The 18,385-nt window shown below is 43.2% G+C and overlaps 1 protein-coding gene across 1 annotated transcript in view; it reads left to right on the top strand.

Annotated features, from left to right (window-relative positions):
• The first annotated feature begins 3,406 nt into the window (after positions 1-3,406).
• Positions 3,407-18,385, top strand: part of LARS2 (leucyl-tRNA synthetase 2, mitochondrial) — a 121,755-nt gene continuing 106,776 nt past the window's right edge. The window contains exons 1-5 of the mRNA XM_078772761.1: positions 3,407-3,504; positions 8,980-9,210; positions 10,006-10,134; positions 15,143-15,234; positions 17,527-17,587. Coding sequence (XP_078628887.1) covers positions 8,983-9,210; positions 10,006-10,134; positions 15,143-15,234; positions 17,527-17,587 — 510 coding nt within the window. The 5' untranslated portion in view covers positions 3,407-3,504; positions 8,980-8,982. The remainder of the gene's footprint in view (positions 3,505-8,979; positions 9,211-10,005; positions 10,135-15,142; positions 15,235-17,526; positions 17,588-18,385) is intronic.

The following is an 18,385-nucleotide window of genomic DNA, read 5'->3' as shown; positions in this document are numbered from 1 at the left end:
GCAATGGTAAAGAATAATCATTAGATTGAGTGAAAACCTTATTGCTGCTTTACTTAAGGAGCAATGACAGGTGTATCTGGAGGATATGATTCCATTCAATGTTTATTCTTGTAACAAATATTGCACATTTTGTATACCGTATTTTCTGGTGTGTTAACCACGCTTTTTTATCGGCAAAAAAGTTAAAATTTGGGGGTGCGGTTAATACACAATTATAGAAAGAAAAAAAACAGTCTTAAAAACAATCAATGCTGAATTTCCATGATATTCCAATTGTCCTACACATACCACTAGATCTATATTTTATATACCGGGGAACGTTTAGACTTTAGAGCTTTCATAATTATGTAAAACTATGGAAGTACAAGCGATCTCGGCTGCACATTTTTGCACGGTAACCCCGACGTGTGATCACATTCCTGGCAATTCTGATTGATTGACAAACAGGAGTGAAGAATGATTGACGTGAATACCTACCTGAATGGGAATACCCAAATTAAGTGGACTTGGGAGCAAGTATGTCGATACCTCTTGTTACTTCGTCCTGTACAAAGTTAATGTGCAAACGTATTTCGATCTAGATCAGAAAATAAAATGATCAAAAAATATTTATTTATTTATTTAGGATGAAAAACAGGGGTGCGGTTAATACACGGTTGCGGTTAATACATCGGAAAATACGGTAATAAATTCACTTTTTCTGCTATGTCTTTATCGAGATAGAATTTGCCAAAAACGAGAGCCCTGACATTGAAAGGGGACTAATTGTTGGTGCTCACACTGTGTGTTATGTGACCGAAACCTCAAAACCTCTTAACGTATCGAAAGGAACAATCTCCAAAGTAATAACCGTTTGGGAAAGGAAGAAAAACATCCACCAGGAATTCTAACGGTGGATGGGAGTGTAAGCTGGATAATCAGGACAGACGTGTGTTGTCAAGAATTGTGACTAAAACCTCAGGTAATAGTTGCAGAACTGAATACACACCGAAACCGATCAATTTCTATCAAATCGTCGTGAGTTGGACAAATTGGAGATTCAGGGCAGAGCTGCCATATACGAACCCTTGATTACAAAAATGTGTGTTATCCTGCAAATAGGTGGTGCATGGAACGCAACAAGTGGACTTCAGAGAAGTGGAGAAAACTAATATGGTCAGATGAGTCTTCCTTCATCCAATTTCCAATAAACGATAGAATCTACGTTTGGAGCCAGCACAAGGATGGCTGCAATGGTGATTGCCTTCGACCAACAGCAAGTATGGAGGAGGCTCTGTAATTATATGGGCAGCAATCTCTTGGAAATTTTTCGGCCCATCTCAGATAATCCCCAATCCAAAATCATGATCTTTTCTACCCATGTTAATCCCAACACAAATCCCTCCTCCTTCCAAATTTTCAGTTTTCCCTCCTGAAGGTTTCCTTCTATGTCCATCTTCTCCACCCTATGCATCGTTTCCTGCCCCCCATTCCTACCCACACCCAATTTTGTCCAAGACCTTCAACTCTGCTGTTGGTGTTTCCTCCCTCTCTCTGTTGTTCCTTTTGTCTTGTGTCCTGCCTGATCCGTTCAGTGTACTCGTACTAACTCTTACATGAGCCTCAACTGTGTATAAAAAGAGCACCCGCAGTCTTGAGAAAAAGGGCTTGGGAAGGGTCTTTTGAACTCTTGTTACTGTATTTAAATATATATTTGGGAACTACATTGTAACAACTATTTCTATGAACTACTGTATTTAAAAAAACATTTATGAATTACATTTTTAACAAATATATCTATGAACTACTGTATTTTAAAATGGTTTGGGAACTACAGGAGGCCCCCACTGCTGAGAGAGAGAGACATAAGAAAGCCTGACTGGAGTTTGCCAAAACACACCTGAACAAGCTAAAATCTTTCTGGGAGAATATTCTGTGGACAGATGAGACCAAATTAGAGCTTTTTGGTAAAGCACATCATCTCTATGTTTACAGAAAACAAAATAAAGCCTTCAAAGAAAAGAACACCTTCCCTACAGTCAAACATATGGAGGAAGTTCGGTGATGTTTTGGGGTGGCTGTGCTGCCTCTGGCACTGGGTGCCTTGAATGTGTGCATGGCATCATGAGATTACCAAGGCATTTTGGAGCGCAATGTTCTACCCAGTGTCAGAAAGCTGGGTCTCCGTCGGAGGTCAGGGTCTTGTAGCAGGACAATGACCCCAAACACACTTCAAAAAGCACCCAGGAATGGTTCACGACAAAACGCTTGACTGTTCTGAAGTGTCCAGCAACGAGTCCAGATCTAAATGCCATTGAACACCTGTGGGGAGATCAGAAAACAGCAGTTGGGAGAAGGCACCCTTCAAATCTGCGGGAACTGGAGCAGTTTGCACGAGAAGAGTGGGACAAACTGCCAGTAGAGAGGTGAAGGAAGCTCATTCATGGCTACAGGAACTGCTTGACTGCAGTTATTTTGTCCAGACTGTGCTACCAAATATTAAGTCTTGGGTTTCAATACTTTTGTCAATGCCATTTATTTTTATTTTCTGATTTAAAAGTATAGATGAAGTTCTGAATTAAAAACAAATGTTCTGTAATATTAACAGTGAAATAAAGAATTGTGGAGACCAAATACTTTTGTCAATTTCAACTTATTTTTAGTGAAAATTGTGAGTTATTTGAGAAAAGTTCAAGGGTGCCAATATTTTTGGGCACGACTGTATACGAGTATATATAAACTTCTGTATTTAAAAAAAAACTCAGGATTTGCATTTTGAACAATTATTTCTCTGAACTACTGTATTAAAAAACCATTCGAGAGCTACATTTTTAACAACTAATCTATGAACTACTGTATTTTAAAAAGATTTGAGAATTACATTTTTGGAAGCTCTGTAATTTACTTGTAAAACAAATCATTGTAATATGGACTACACTTGAACAATTCGGCTTAGTTTGATATTGGCCGAGCCTGAATCGTTCTTTTGAACATCGTTTCCAAATCCAAATCTCCGCTGTGCCAAACAGGGGAACGACACGTGGATGAATGGTGGTGGCGCAGAGAGAAGGAGTCGGTTATATATGTTAAACGTTATCGTTTGTCGGATGGTTCGTGGGTGCATGAATGAACAATGGGATAGAACACAATCACATAATAAGAAATATTTGCATTTATTGATCGATCTCACGTGTTTTGTATGAGCATGTCTAAAACGATGTAAACGGCGACGGTATCATGAGCGGCAGCAATAAATGAATGAAACAACGAGTACTATACACCGCCTTATCTGCGCACATAATTTTCATCATCATAATTGCCAATATTATGGAGGCTTGAGAGCTAATACTACAGTTCGAAGTAATAAAATTAAAACGTACGGACTGGAGTCCCCGTGCGTGTATGTTTAATTCGCCGGGTCGTGCGTACCGGAACATCGATCATATTCATATCACATGTGGGGAGACGGACCTTGAACAAAGCGCTTCTTGTGCAGAACCGGCAGGAAGTTCTAATCGATTGGACGTAAGATGTTTTATTTTTGTATAAGGTTATTATAACACTTTGCCTGGAAAGGTTTATTAACAGCTTGTGTTTAAAATGCGGAACTCACGTCCGACCTCTGCACACGAGTTTAGTCTTCTTCTTCCTCCAATACTCAATAGGATTCCTGTTCGTACAAATCTATCCGCATGCGGTTCAAGTTCTCCGACAATGTCCATTTTGTTAACCTTGTATGAAAGGCAAATAAAGTCAAGAATTCACACATTTATTTATTTATTCATTTATTTATGAGATGATCGAGGTTTATTCCTGCGTCAGCCTCATGTCGCCTCAATATCGCGGGAGCCAACTCTTGCATGCCTCGAATGTGATTGAAATGTCTGTCGGATGAAAGTTTCATCTTGAATGAACCATATATCGACTCCTCATCTGGGGAGACCTCAACTGCCACCTCGCCACCTGCACCTGGCCGTGTTGGTTCTGCAACAAGCAGCTGTGGCATTGTAGCTTTAAGGCCTTCTGTGGGTCTGACCCAATAGAGCTGTGAACTACCCAATAGTAAATAGATAGTAAATAGATCCCAATATAAACCCAATAGATCCCAAACAAACTCAATAGATCCCAATACAATACAAGATAGTAAATTTACCCAATAGTAAATAGATCTGTGAGCTTGACATTGTATCTCTCCTTCCAGGACCTCCTCCCTTCTGCACCTGGCAATGGCAAACGTTCTATCCAAGCACACCTTTGGGTCCACTCACCACGTTCTTGTCAAAACCCACATCTCCCTATTGGTTCAATGATGCAGATGACGCAGGCCAACTGGCCGGACCTGCAATCTGCCATCTCAGTAATGGATTGGGTTAGCACCTCGACACTACCTGTTATTGATTTCCCATGGGGATACTTTCACAAAATCTTGCTCTCCCACATGCACCAATTTATCCCATCCCACCTGTGAGAAAGGGGATAAAGTTCTGTCCGGCGTTAACCCCACATTGGTGATTGGATTCTGCCCAAGTCAATGACCGCTGGACATACTGCGACTCCTTTCTCATAAATGGTCAGAGTCATTAAGTCTTCGAATGTAGGTCAGCACCGTGTTCCGAAACATGTCTTCGGCATTCGACAGTGTGCCATCCTGCTCTACTCAACAAGTTCACTGCCTGTGGCGTAGAAGGCCACCTTAACGCTTTGCTCTCTGACGTACATCTACCCACCCACACAGCCAACATGTTGCTATCAGGGGAATCTTCTTATTTCCCCCTTCTCGTGGTTTCTTGGACTGCTCCAAGGCTGTGTCTTTGACCCTGTCACGTCAATCACTGCCCCCGAATCCTCGTTTTTACAGATTACTCCACAGTGAGTTGTATCGTACTCCGTCACACTGATAGGCAGACAGCAGCCGCATCACTTGACAAATGGAACATGTCTTTCATTGCTGGTAAATCTCAGTCGTGGCCTGTTCCTCTGAAAGGAGAGTCAAACAAAACCCAACTATCTATTTCCACGGTCAGCCAAGGGAAGACATTCAGTGTCTTGAACCACTCGGCCTCACCATTGGCCACCATATTTCCTTGGCTGACCTAAAATATAATTTCGCGAAACGAAGCAAAGCTAACGTCCAAAATCATCTGCAGACCTAGGATCCTCCATCATTCCAAATACTTTATGAAACAAGTCGGTGTCCTCTTGGGATTTATTTTACGGCCCTCCCCTTGTAGTCTTGTTTCCTCTGTTATCTCAGTCCTTGAAACCCATCCCTTCTCCTCCAGGATGCATGTCTTCCAGTAAATCCTTCTTGATTAAAGTCCTCAAATCTAATTTTCCTGTCCACCGCTGCTCTTTTGATCCTCTTTTCTGGTGTTTGTGGGACTGCCTTGTTCAACCTCACACTTCCCTCCATGGCTTTAATTTGGTTGGACAACAACATGGAATGTCATCCCCCATTTGCAACTGTGATATTTTCTCCCCACATTAACCCGACTGAAACCAAACCCAACAAGAAAGCATCTCAAAATGCAACGCCCGTCCACGTCCACTTTGTACTCGCACTAAACTTGACAAAAACGACAGTTAAAAAATGTACATTTTACCATTTTGTTGTATTCTCATAATAAAGGTTTATTGAAGATTTAATGACAAAAGCTCATTTGGTGAAATGTTATGGCCCGGAGAGACACGCTGAAGCTCAATAGTAAATAAATAAATAAATAAACATGAAAGAGATTGATGAGGAGGTTGTCCCACGCTTGACGTGCTGTGGACAGGATGATAATACAAGGCCTATTTGTACTCACCATGACTTTCTTTGCCCTTTGACATTTTAACCCAATTTTTCATTATTTTCTCCATATTCTCATAATCAAGGTTGGTAACAAAAGCTCAAAAGGTAAATAAAAAAGAAGTTATGGCCTGGACAGACTGACTGACACACACACACACACACACACACACACACACACACACACACACACACACACACACACACACACACACACACACACTCACACACACGCTAGCAAAGGTACAATACGAAGCTTGAATTTAGTGAGTTTCTCAGGATGGTTTTGTAAAAACTTTTGTGACCTGGAAGAAGTGGTGAAAGTAACAAGGCAGGTCGAGACATAGTTAAAATTGGAGGCCACCAAAATAACAATACGAGCTGACATTTACAACAGTTATAACCTCCGCCACCAAAAGTGGATGGAGGTTATGTTTTCACCCCTGTCTCTTTGTTTGTCCGTTTGTTTGTTTGTTTGTCAACAAAATATCTCAAAAGGTTGTGGACAGATTTGGACGAAATTTGGCAGAGATGTAGCGTATTTGACAAGAACGAAATGATTCGATTTTGGTGAAGATCCGGCTTCGGATCCGGCTACTAGAATTTTTTTTAATGATTCTTCATGAATAAGAACGGATTATAGCCTGGTTATATAGCCTGGTGTTGGCTTAGCGGTTAGGGTGCCGGCTTGGGATCCGAGGATCCTGAGTTCGAATCCCGGTCGATCGCTGAATTAACACCAGGGTGGTTGAATCAGCCTGTCATCCTTCCGAGGTCAGCAAATTGAGTACCAGCTTGCTGGGATGAATGATCCCGGTGTGTACCCCGGCTTAGAATAGGTACACCGTATCCCTGCGCATCGTAAGAGGTGACCAAGAGTTGGCGTCAGGAAGGGCATCCGGCCATAAAAACATTGCCTCAAATAGGGAACCATGATTGTCATGGGGCCCGCAAGGCTAACCCCCGCTATAGCGGGGAAAATGGCCTTAAAACGATCATTCATTCATATTCATATATTCTTCACCATTGAATAAAACCACCGTTTAGAGGCCATTTTTCCCCGCAAAGCGGAGGTTGGCCTTTTTGGGGACCGTGGTAGTTGTTGTTTTTTTTTGGTCCCCTTTTTGAAGCAATGTTTTACGGCCGGATGCCCTTCCTGACGCCAACCCTTTTTGCCGCCTTCAACGACAAACAGGGAATTACCAGTGAACTGGTACTCAATTAGCCGACCTCGGAAGGATGACAGGCTGAGTCAACCCCTCTGGCATTAATTCGGCGATCGACCGGGATTCGAACCCAGGATCCCAGGATCCTAAAGCCGGCACCCTAGCCGCTAGCCCAACACCAGGGATTCACCATTGAATGATAGAGCCAAAACCGATACATAGCAGGATATCTCAAAAAGTTGTGGACGGATTTGGACGAAACTTGGTGGACCGGTTGGGTGTCTGACAAGGATGATGCAAATCGATTTTGGTGAAGATCTCAATATGGATTCGGATAGGAGAATTATATAATTTTTTAAGCAATTCTTCACCATTGAGTGATATGGCCAACCAGGCGGAGGTATGCTCTCTACTGAGTGCCGTTCTAGTTCAGCTATGATATTGGGCTGGCAAGATTGCCGAGACTCTAGACTCTAGAGGTACGCACACTCTCCTCTAAGCTGTCTAGCTTGGGTTTGAATCCGTTAAACAGGTGTTCCATCTGTCAGCATTCGTTGGTGGACGTTACAGATTCCACGATGTCCTTCATGAAGAGAGCTATCATCGGCACCCTGAACATATTACAAAATTCCTGCCATAACTACGAAGTCGAGCGTCAGGCCTGGCCAGCTGGTTCGTGAAAGACTTGGGCCAAAAAACTTCCTCTGTCCAACTCCACAAGCAAATGGGAATCATTGTGGCCATTAAACAAGAAGATTCAGCTATAACATTAATATACATCTTTAAATGTAAACGATATTGTTGCGGATATGGGATTTGGCCTCCATATCCGCTTGTAAATATTCCCCTATTTCCCCAATACTCCCCAACTATCCCCAATCCCCCATTCCCTAGTCCCATTGTCTGTAAACAACACTCTGTAGAACCGACCTTCCCCTTTTTCCCCCATTAAATGTCGTGCCCAGGTTCACCGCATCTCACGTAGACAACTATAGGACATCTTGCTAGTTATTCTTAGTCTATGTCAGTTAAGGACTCGTTTCCATTAATTCTGACTCTTCGTTGCACCAGAATGTGATTGTATGGCACCAGTAGTGAGTTTAGGACCTCCCCATACCTCCTCCCATCTTCCTCATGAAACAACAACAACAACAACAACTACAACAACAGCGCGCGGGGAGTGTGCGTCCTCACTCCGGCTTGGTTAGCCGCCATTGCCCATGTGCGCCGACGGGGTTACCACGAAGGGGCTGACTGTCGGCCCCTCGTCAAGGGCGGAGCCCGGTAACCCCCCGCACCCAATAAGAAGCAACGGGCCGATTCCATCTGGGGCGGAGCTAACAAGCCGAGGGCGTGTCACTCCCCGCTGGATATACGCAGCCACTTACCGGACGTGACGTCAGATGCGCCCCCAGCTTGGAAAGAGAAGTCGCCACCTCCGAGCGCTGAGAGACCTCCCGCATCTCTGGACCGGACCGGGTCGATTCTGCCCCTGAGCCAAGGTGCACCTTGAGCCTCGACTACCTGCCCTTCCTTGCCATCAATCCCTGTGTGAGTCAGTTTCGTCCTGTTTATCTGTGGTCTGTCGGGGCTACTATAAGACCGTGATTAAGTGCCCACCTTCCTATGCTGTCCCTCTTGTCCTTGTAATCTAAACGTTCCGCATATCCCATATTATAACCTCCTCCGGAGGTCTTGAGAACTGTACCCCTGGTGTCGTGTCATTTTAACCCAGCCGTTGTGTCCTTTCCTTAATTGATTTAGCATAGCGCGACTCGGCCAACGTTCGAGTATAATCGGGTAAACTGTGCAGACGCGGTCATACCAAACCGCTCGGTAAACTAACATCCAAAACCGCGTCTGTAACAATATGTTTGACGTGTCCCCTCTCCCCCACCTCAACACAGCCCCTTATATTCCAGATAGATTTTTCTGGAGAAAATTCAGATTGAGTTTCTACATCGTATTTTATCTTTGACATTAAATGCTGAATCACGTCTCCAAAGCTGTGTTCAACATTAACACCTGGCTTTGTTTTCACAGGTCATGAACTCGCAGCTGATGAGGCGTACCAACTTCAACACCATTTCAAATGCTTGGAAGTTTCTATATAATAAAAAAAAATTCCGTAACATTTTGTCTGCACAGCCGGTACAGACATTATTCAGTGAAACTGGTACTTGGGAACCAGAATATGGAGTTGAGACACGAAGGAGGCTCGAAAGATGGTGGCATCATCGGATCCAAGACCAGGTTCAGACGGCTGTTGCAACGGTAAGCACGAATGGGGTACAACTGAAGATAGTTTGTGCATTATCTGTGACATTCATTCATCGTTCATTCATTCATTAAAAAAAAAAATTTTGTTTGTTTACCGACTTTATTTATTTATTTTTCGTGTATTAACTGACATCAGCAATGAAGGCAAAGACTTTGTTCTGAAATAAGTGGTTGCAGGACAAATGGAAAATTGACTGTGAGGGTACATGGATTTTTTTTTTCTTGTGGACATAATTTGTTAGACAATATAGTTTGCCTCGTAGAAATAAATCTGGCCAAAATAGTGTGTGTGTGTGTGTGTGTGTGTGTGTGTGTGTGTGTGTGTGTGTGTGTGTGTGTGTGTGTGTGTGTGTGTGTGTGTGTGTGTGTGTGTGTGTGTGTGTGTGTAATATGGAACAGTATTCTTGTTTCTGCACAGCAAGCATATTTCCCAGCCAGATCGGATAGCCATGGCCAAGATACTTTTAGAACAAGTGCATAATATTACTATTTAATGGAAATTTTCACCAATTGTGAGGGAATTTTTACTCAACAACAGGAAAGAATAATAGAAAACACTTTCACTCTGCAGGTTACGTTTATGACTCCAAACCAAAAGTAACAAAACTGAAGGCAAATTTGGTAACGATTTGATGAAAGAAACATGAAAGCGTAGCAAAAGTCATGGAAGCTGCAGCTCAAGTTGTGGGTGCAAGATGTTTTTTGTGTAAGAACTGCAGATGGCACCGGGATTTCTACCTTCAAACACAACCCTCACGCTCCATCTTCCTCTTCATTTTGATTTTACAGGAGTGCAAGTCCAAATTCTACGTACTTTCTATGTTCCCCTATCCTTCTGGGAAACTGCATATGGGACATGTCCGAGTGTACACAATTGGAGATGCCATCGCTCACTTCCATCGTCTGCAAGGCAAGAAGGTAAGGGTATTTCCAGTTAAACATTCTTTGGTGATGGTGTTTTTAGCCTTATTCAACAATTATAAAAATGACATGATTGAGCAGGATTATATAATTAAATTGATATATGTAGGAAAATTACATGCCCAGACCAGGAATCGAACCCAGGTCCTCTGGAAAACCGTACCAGTGCTCTGCCATCTGAGCTCCTGGTATGGGCATGAAATTTTCCCATATATATCAATTTAATTATAAAAAGAATTTATGTGTTAAGCCAAATAAAATCTTTCTTTTTTTTATTATTATTTTTTTGATTTTTTTTAGTGTATATACTCAGCCTGATGTTGGCTTAGCGGTTAGGGTGCTGGCTTGAGATCCTAGGATTCTGAGTTTGAATCCCGGTTGATCATTGAATTAACGCCAGGGGGGTTGACTCAGCCTGTCATCCTCTGAGGTCGGCAAATTGAGTACCAGCTTGCTGGGGTGAATGTGCCGGTGTGTGCCACAGTTTAGAATAGGTACACCATATGCCTGTGTGTCGTAAGAGATGACTAAAAGGGTTGGCATCAGGAAGGGCATCCAGCCATTAAAACATTGCCTCAAAAAGGGAACCATGATGATTGTCATGGGGCCCGCAAGGCTAACCCCCACTCTAGCAGGGAAAATAGCCTTTAAAAGGGATTTTTTTATTGCATATTGTCGAGGCTCGTGGAGTGTAAGTTACATGGGCATTGTAAACAGATGTGTCAGAGGCGGCATTGTAACCCCATATTATCAGATTGCTTCATATTCATTGCTTTTGCCTTTCACTTCCTTCTCATTTTTATCCTGGAACATAGTTCAGGTGAGCTTATGGGATGGAATTGTCTGTCAGTCCATCCATAAACACTTGCAACATCTTCCCTGAAACTGCTGATGGGATTATGGCCAAACTTGGCTAAAATTATCTTTGGTGTGGTAGAACTCAAGTTTGTTCATGGCATCCTCCCCCTCCACCTATAAGTAGGTCATCGTAAAGTTTAAAGGTCCTAAAAGTACTTGAATTTCCATCTAGTTTGACCGCCATTTTGGATTAGTGGAAAACCTTTGACAATTTATTTCTCTCAAACTGCTGAACCAATCAATGCAAATCTTTAAATCTGTGTTCAATTCCCCAAAGGAGATATAGTTTAATGATATCATCAGTCACGTATGGCAGCCATATTGGATCATTAGAAAACCTTTTTAAAAACCCTTCTCTGAAACCACTTAATGGATGGATACAAAACTTTACACAGGTGATCAACTACATGTAGGAAATATAATTTGATAACAATGGCACCATTGGTGATATGGTCTGGCAGCCATACTCAATCAAAGGAAAAAAACCTTTAAAATTAATCTTCTCGAAAAACAGCTCAACCAATTATTGCGAAACTTAAAATATATTGTTGAGGTTTTGCGAATAAAGAATGAAATAAAGAATGAATAAAGAATGACCTCATAGGTAGACGCACCACAACATGTAGCCTCGCTTTAGCTTAGTTATTTCTTAGTAAATGTAAGCGTAGTCCTTTCCTGTGTTAGTTTTGCGTTGAGCAGGCCAGTAAGGGTAGGCCTCAACTGGACTGAAATACTCGAGGGGAGTGGCTCACAACGGCGGCGAGAGGAGGGGCTTGGAACATTCGGGTAGGACCGGGGATGAGCTATATAAAACCCTGCCCCGCGCCCCCCGCGTGAGAGAGTCGCCCAGCCCATGAAGCAGAGACGGTGAGAGCCAGAATCGGGGAGAGTCAGAACGAGAATGAGAGAGAGTGCGTAAAAGCTGTTGTCCCACCGCAAGTGGATTGAGTCGCTTGTTATAGCGCTATACACGAATTCCCCGTGCCCTGTGCCCTGCGCTCTGCTGCCTGTATTAATCGTGCGGTGTGGAGATGATCCATCCCGGAGCCACCTACGCCGACGACCCTCCTACCTGGGCTCCCTGCATACGTGCCGTGACCACCAGAGGGCCAGGCAGAGCGAGCTGTCCGGGAGCGACTGACGGCAAGGCACGTTTGGCGCGCGAACCTTTTCTTCCTCCTTTTCCCCCGCGTGAGTGAGTGGGCCCTTTGTCTGGGCATTAAGTTTAGACTGCTTAAGTGCCTGCTCTGTGTCTCTTCGGATCATTGTACATAAATAATAAACCTGTGTTCTTCCTCTTATTTGATCGTTCCCGTCATTTCACAATTGGCCTAGCATCGCACGAACAGAACCGCTCGAATCGGGTTCAATAAAAGGTAACGGCACGTGTCACGTGATACGCACACCACTCGGGCGTATTCGATTAGCGTGGCTTGTGCGAGGTCCGGTCCCCGTTTTCGTGGCAGCGTGGGTCAAAGGTACGTGTGGCATCGACCCGATACCCTTTTCCACGCTCGCTGCGGAAGTGGCGACTCAGCCTCGTGGACACGAAGACCCGAGGGGAAAAAAGGGTTTAACTCCCCCATTTGTAACGTCAATGGGCTTCGGGAGATCCGCAACAATATGATTGACTACCTGTGGGAACGTTTGATTAAAATAAGCTGAACCAAAACACAATATGGCCATCAGTAACGTTACAATACAGAAAGTGGGCAATATCTCAAAAAATATGAATTTTCAACACGTTGTAGCTTCAACACGTTTTCAACACCTTATCAAATGGGGCTAATTTTGACAAAGCAAGAAAATACATCATCATAGCGGAAGTGGGAAGTATCTAAAAAACGAAGGCTCATAGACAGCAGGGAGCTGTACTACTGTGAACATAATGTCATTACTACATGACCTAAAATTTGTATTCTAAATCCAGCTCTTATCAGGCCTGGGGATTTCAGATCTCATCGGTAACCGTTTTTCGGTTCTGTGATTTAAGTTTATGGGAACCGATGGGAAACAAAATTCCGGTTCCGTGCCCAAACCTAATGGGAAACGATTTTTTCCCCTTTAGAATTTGTAAAGCAAAACATTTGTAATACAAAATTAAAAATGTAGTCTCCAATAATAAATCCTGTCATTTACATGTATGCAATGTAATTAACGCATGTTCATTATTGAGGTTGATGTTTATTATCAGAGAAGAGCAAATTCTGTCAATTTGATTGTGTATACCCTTATGAAATAAAGTTTTATTATTATTTTAAGTTGTATGATGATTCTCCATTTTTTTAGAACTGACTTTCACAATATTTTCTGTCTCATGAGTTGTAACGCAAGACAACAACGGACGCCGTTAATGCTTCAACTATTATGTAAACCAACAACGAATCGACCCCCTCCCCCCCTCCTCTGTTCGGTCTGCACAATTTGAGAACCCCTCTGCATCTAGCATAGCACGATACTTACTACTACTGGACATACTAGTTGATTCTCCCTTATTATTAGGTTTATGATATTTAGCCTGGTGTTGGCTTAGCAGTTAGGGTGCCGGCTTGGGATCCTAGGATCCTGGGTTCGAATCCCGGTCGATCGCTGAATTAACGCCAGGGTGGTTGAATCGGCCTGTCATCCTTCCGAGGTCGGCAAATTGAGTACCAGCTTGCTGGGATGAATGATCCCGGTGTGTACCCCGGCTTAGAATAGGTACACTGTATCCCTGCCCATCGTAAGAGGCAACTAAGGGTTGGCGCCAGGAAGGGCATCCGGCCATAAAAACATTGCCTCAAACAGGGAACTATGATTGTCATGGGGCCCGCAAAGCTAACCCCCGCTCTGGCGGGGAAAAATGGCCTTAAAACGATCATTCATATGATACAGCTTTTCAGAATTTCTCCACCACAGAATTAGAGAGAAACAAATCGAAACAAGATACTTATTTCAAGTCAAACTGAACAGTTTAATAACATAGTACAACTTCCATAAGTTTCGGTGTAACAACTTGAAGGTCGAAGGACAATAAATGGATTGTATTGCAAACTGTGCGATGTTCCGCAAGTCCCATGTCCATATAATACATCGGAACAACGTGAAAAAGTTAGTATTTAAATTCGTGTCCTATAAACTTTAAGTAATATCAAACGTATAATATCAAAGTAGGACTTCAAATATAAATTTCAATACAGATTTTCTTGACCGAATTGCACGTTCGTCTTGCCGAAATCATTGAAAACTGTTGGCGCCTCTACTTTCAGGTAACATATACATGTACTTTGAGATTTGAGCTTTGCCAGCCTAATTTTGTTGGAAATAAAACTCAACTTCTAAAATAGTTAGCTGAAAATCACACGTGAAGGTAAATACTCCATCTTTTTGCCTTACACTGCCTTTCTGCGATGGGAAACGTACTTTCGGTTCCGTGTTTTTGCTATCACGTTACCGACACGCTACCGGTAACGATCGTTTCCGTGAAATCCGCAGGCCTGTCTTATTTTTACCCTGATCCATCCGTCACTCCACTCTTTGGCAACCAGCCAGGTTAGCTACGGGACAATTGGTCCTCTATTTTTATTTATTCAACTGGTTTTTTTCCAGTCTTGGACCTTCACCTTGTTTGACACCTTGTATTGGATTTGACTCTTTATTTCCTGTTACAATTGTTTTTCTGATAGTGTGAAAAGCCAGCCAACCACTACAGTCAGAGAGTAGTCATTCCGAATGTCAGACAATTCACCGGAATGTCACAGCAATGTCACAGAAAGGTTACCTTGAGTTTGCCTCATTATTCCCAGTGTTTGATGCTGAGTGGGACATGTTCTGTTGCTGAATCCAGTTTGTAGACTAGTCCATAAGGGGGCATGCATTGTTAGACCTTGTTACGATTGTGTAATCTGTGTGTATAATCACAAGCTTCATGCTCATCAGTTTGAGGCATCCTGGTTTCACTCGGCTTTGGGTGCTGTATGGGCTGATTGAGCATTATATCCCCACTGGGCACATGGCAATGCTGCATCACTACCAGACTGTTTGCTTATTACAAAGAAACCCTCCTTTGAAGTAGGTGTTGAATGTGTTTGCATTATTGCAAGTAGCCCTCAAGTCAAAACTGAATAACATACGACAGTCTATTTCCTTATTAGTGTGATTTTTCTAGGTTCTACACCCAATGGGTTGGGATGCATTTGGCCTGCCAGCTGAGAATGCAGCCTTGGAGCGTGATTTAGATCCAGAGGTTTGGACGAACAGGTAAAATGGGTTATTTTAATGCTACTACTTCAACTACTACCACTACTACTAACTACTACTACTACATTATTTTAAAAAAAATAACCACCTTTAGAGGCCATTTTTCCCCGCAAAGCGGGGGTTGGCCTTTTTCGGGCACCGTGGTTGTTGTTGTTTTTTGGTCCCCTTTTTGAAGCAATGTTTTACGGCCGGATGCCCTTCCTGCCGCCAACACTGTTTGTCGCCTTTTACGACAAGCAGGGAATTACCAGTGAACTGGTACTCAATTAGCCGACCTCGGAAGGATGACAGGCTGAGTCAACCCCCCTGGCGTTAATTCAGCGATCGACCGGGATTCGAACCCAGGATCCTAGGATCCTAAGCCGGTACCCTCGCCGCTAGCCCAACACCAGGGAAAGTTAATACTACTACATTGATGGCCACAATTAAGCCCACCTGCCTGGTCCCAGGGAGAGGCTGTCTGGGGCCATGGACCTCTTTTCGGGCCCTGGGCCATTTTCCCCAGCAGGGGTCACAGTTGTTTACCAGTCAGATTTTTTGCTTCGCCTGAGCCTCACTGATATGTTACATAAAGTGGTCCGTTTTGGTCCAATCCACTCCCGCCACCCTTAGGGGGCCGTGCCCAGGCTGGTTTCATGACTGGACAACTTTTCAGGGACTCCAGGACCAGGTGCGATCCTGTCTGCCGGGTCCTAGGGGCACCCACGAGAGGCTTCCTGTATCCTCACTGTTTTAAATATATTTTCCCCAGCAGCTCGTGAGGAAATCGCGCATTTGAGACAAAACGGACCGCCTCGTGGGATTTTCTTGTGGGGTTTAGTGATGCGACATGCCAACCGGCAGAAAACCAGGACCCATTGCACTAATGGACTGATTTTTTTTTTATACTTAATGGAGGCATAACAAGACAAAATGGGTCAGGACTTAACAAGACAGAGAGGGGGGAAACACCAACAGCAGAGTTGAAGGCCAAGATAGACTTGGACAATAAATGGATGTGAGAAGGAATGGGGGGCAAGAGAGGACAAGATGAATACAGAAGGAAACTCCAAGGAGGGGAAAACTAGACATTTGGATGGAGGAGTGATTTGGATAGGGTTGAGGGGTGGGGGGGGGGGGGGGGGGGTTAACGAGGGTAGAAAAGATCATTGTTTTGGATTGGGGATGATCTGAGATGATTGTGAACAACTGTCTTGAAGACCTGGAGGGCAGAATGGGATTGAAGAGGATGTGAAAGTTAATTCCACAGGTGTGAAAAAGAGGAACAAATGATTGGAGGTGAGCAGTGATCCTGAGTTTAGGTAGTTTTACCAAAAGGGGTTGATGGCGGACCATGTGAGCCCTGCAGAAACCTAGGGGAGAGAGGGGGATGAGGGGCACAGATGTACATTGAGATGTATTTCAAGCTATTCTGGAAATGGTGTCGAATAGACGTCTTCTTGAGGTGTAGCTCAGATTGAGCCCTTTGTCACAGTTCAGAATACAAAAAGGGGCTTGGGGAATTGGAAAACTAAGGATGAAACAGCATTGGAACAAATAAGCAGAAATGTGGGTTGAGGGCGAGGCGAGAAAATAATCCACAATAAACTGGAAATAAAGTTGTGAGTTTGGGGAGGGATAAGGAAAGTGGAAAGGATCACCAGTAGTGATGATGCGGGATGATCTGAGGAGGAGATGCAGTGAATAATCCAATTAAGCAGAATGAGGAAGTCAGTTCCACAGACAGCCAAGAGAAAAGAGGAACTTATGAGTGGAGATGAGCAGTAACCGGTTGCACCTTTCAGAGAGACGGAGGTGAGTGTTGGATTTGCCAGCATTGATATACGTATTCCAAGTTTTCTTGATTCTCTCAAGGAATGCAGAGGGGGAAAAGGCTGCTGCCTCTGCCTATCTGAAGGATGTTGCGGCAGAGGGTGGAGTCGTCAGCGAAAAGATAAAACGGTTTTGATGGCAATGGCTCAACATTTCAAGCGAGTGGAGAGAAGAATGTTTTATCATTCCATCCAGTTAGCAGGATGAAAATTGCCAGACCATTATTGAGATGGAAGGAGGTGGTGGAGAGTGGCCTGAGAGAGGTGAGGTTGCAGAGAGGATGCTTGAAATCGGGGGATGTGCCGAGGGAAAACTCATGTGGCTGAGCCCGCAATAAGGTGGGATTCATTGGTGTGACTATTAAAGTAGTTGTAGTTTGTAGTAGCATTCAGGTTGGAGTGGTTAATTCCTTTGGCAAACGTTGATGAGAAAATATGGAGATTGTAATGAAGGTGCTCTCACGTCTTTTTTTCCCTTTAGTAACATCACCCATATGAGAGAGCAACTGAAAAATTTGGGATTCTGCTTTGACTGGCACAGGGTGAGTACCTCTTGTCTCAAAAATGGCTGTATCGAAAGAGGGTTCATTCAAAAAGTTGTACGAGTGAGACGCTCACGATGTTAATAAGAAAAAATGCGCATGTAATTGGTGAGAAAAATATTTCCTCAGTAGAATAAATTTTAAAAGTTTCTGTTTGTAGCCCTCCATCTGGTTTCTGGAACATTTTGTTCCAGAAATTCTGGAGTCGGTATCTGGTTTCTGGAACATTTTGAATGCCCTTTGTAAAGCTGCAACTTCTTTACTTCTCAACAATCTTGCTCACATGACAACAAACAACAACTCGAAAACATCTCAAAATGCAAAAGTCCATCTGCGTCCGCTTTGCACTCAAACTAAGCTTGACGAAAACAACAGTGAATTATTTTTTAAATGTAAATCCTACTATTAATTTGTAATTGGTCACTGTGACACTAATACATTTTTATTACAGACCCGAGGCATCGAAAAGCTATACAGTATATATCGAACAAACAGTTTCAAATGTAGCACCTCACCACCGTTGGAGCATTTAAATTGCGTCAGACATGGCAATACATTTGAATTGTTGCTCCCAGCTTGCCGGCTCGATGACAGAAGACGCCATTTGCATTTTTGCACATCTCCATCCCTACCCTGTTATGAATCCCGTGTTTTTATTCATTTGTGCTTGCTCGTTTATTCATTAGTGATTTCCATATTATCATATTAAAGGTTGTTGAAAATTTTATGACAAAAGCTCAAATGGTAAATATATATATATATATATATTTTAATGGAAGTGATACAAAACCGGCCGTC

This window comes from Myxine glutinosa, chromosome 2 (genome assembly GCF_964187855.1).
Source record: "Myxine glutinosa chromosome 2, kmMyxGlut1.1, whole genome shotgun sequence".
NCBI lineage: Eukaryota > Metazoa > Chordata > Myxini > Myxiniformes > Myxinidae > Myxine > Myxine glutinosa.
Note: the sequence above shows the minus strand (reverse complement) of the source record. Positions and strands in the feature narration are given on the sequence as shown.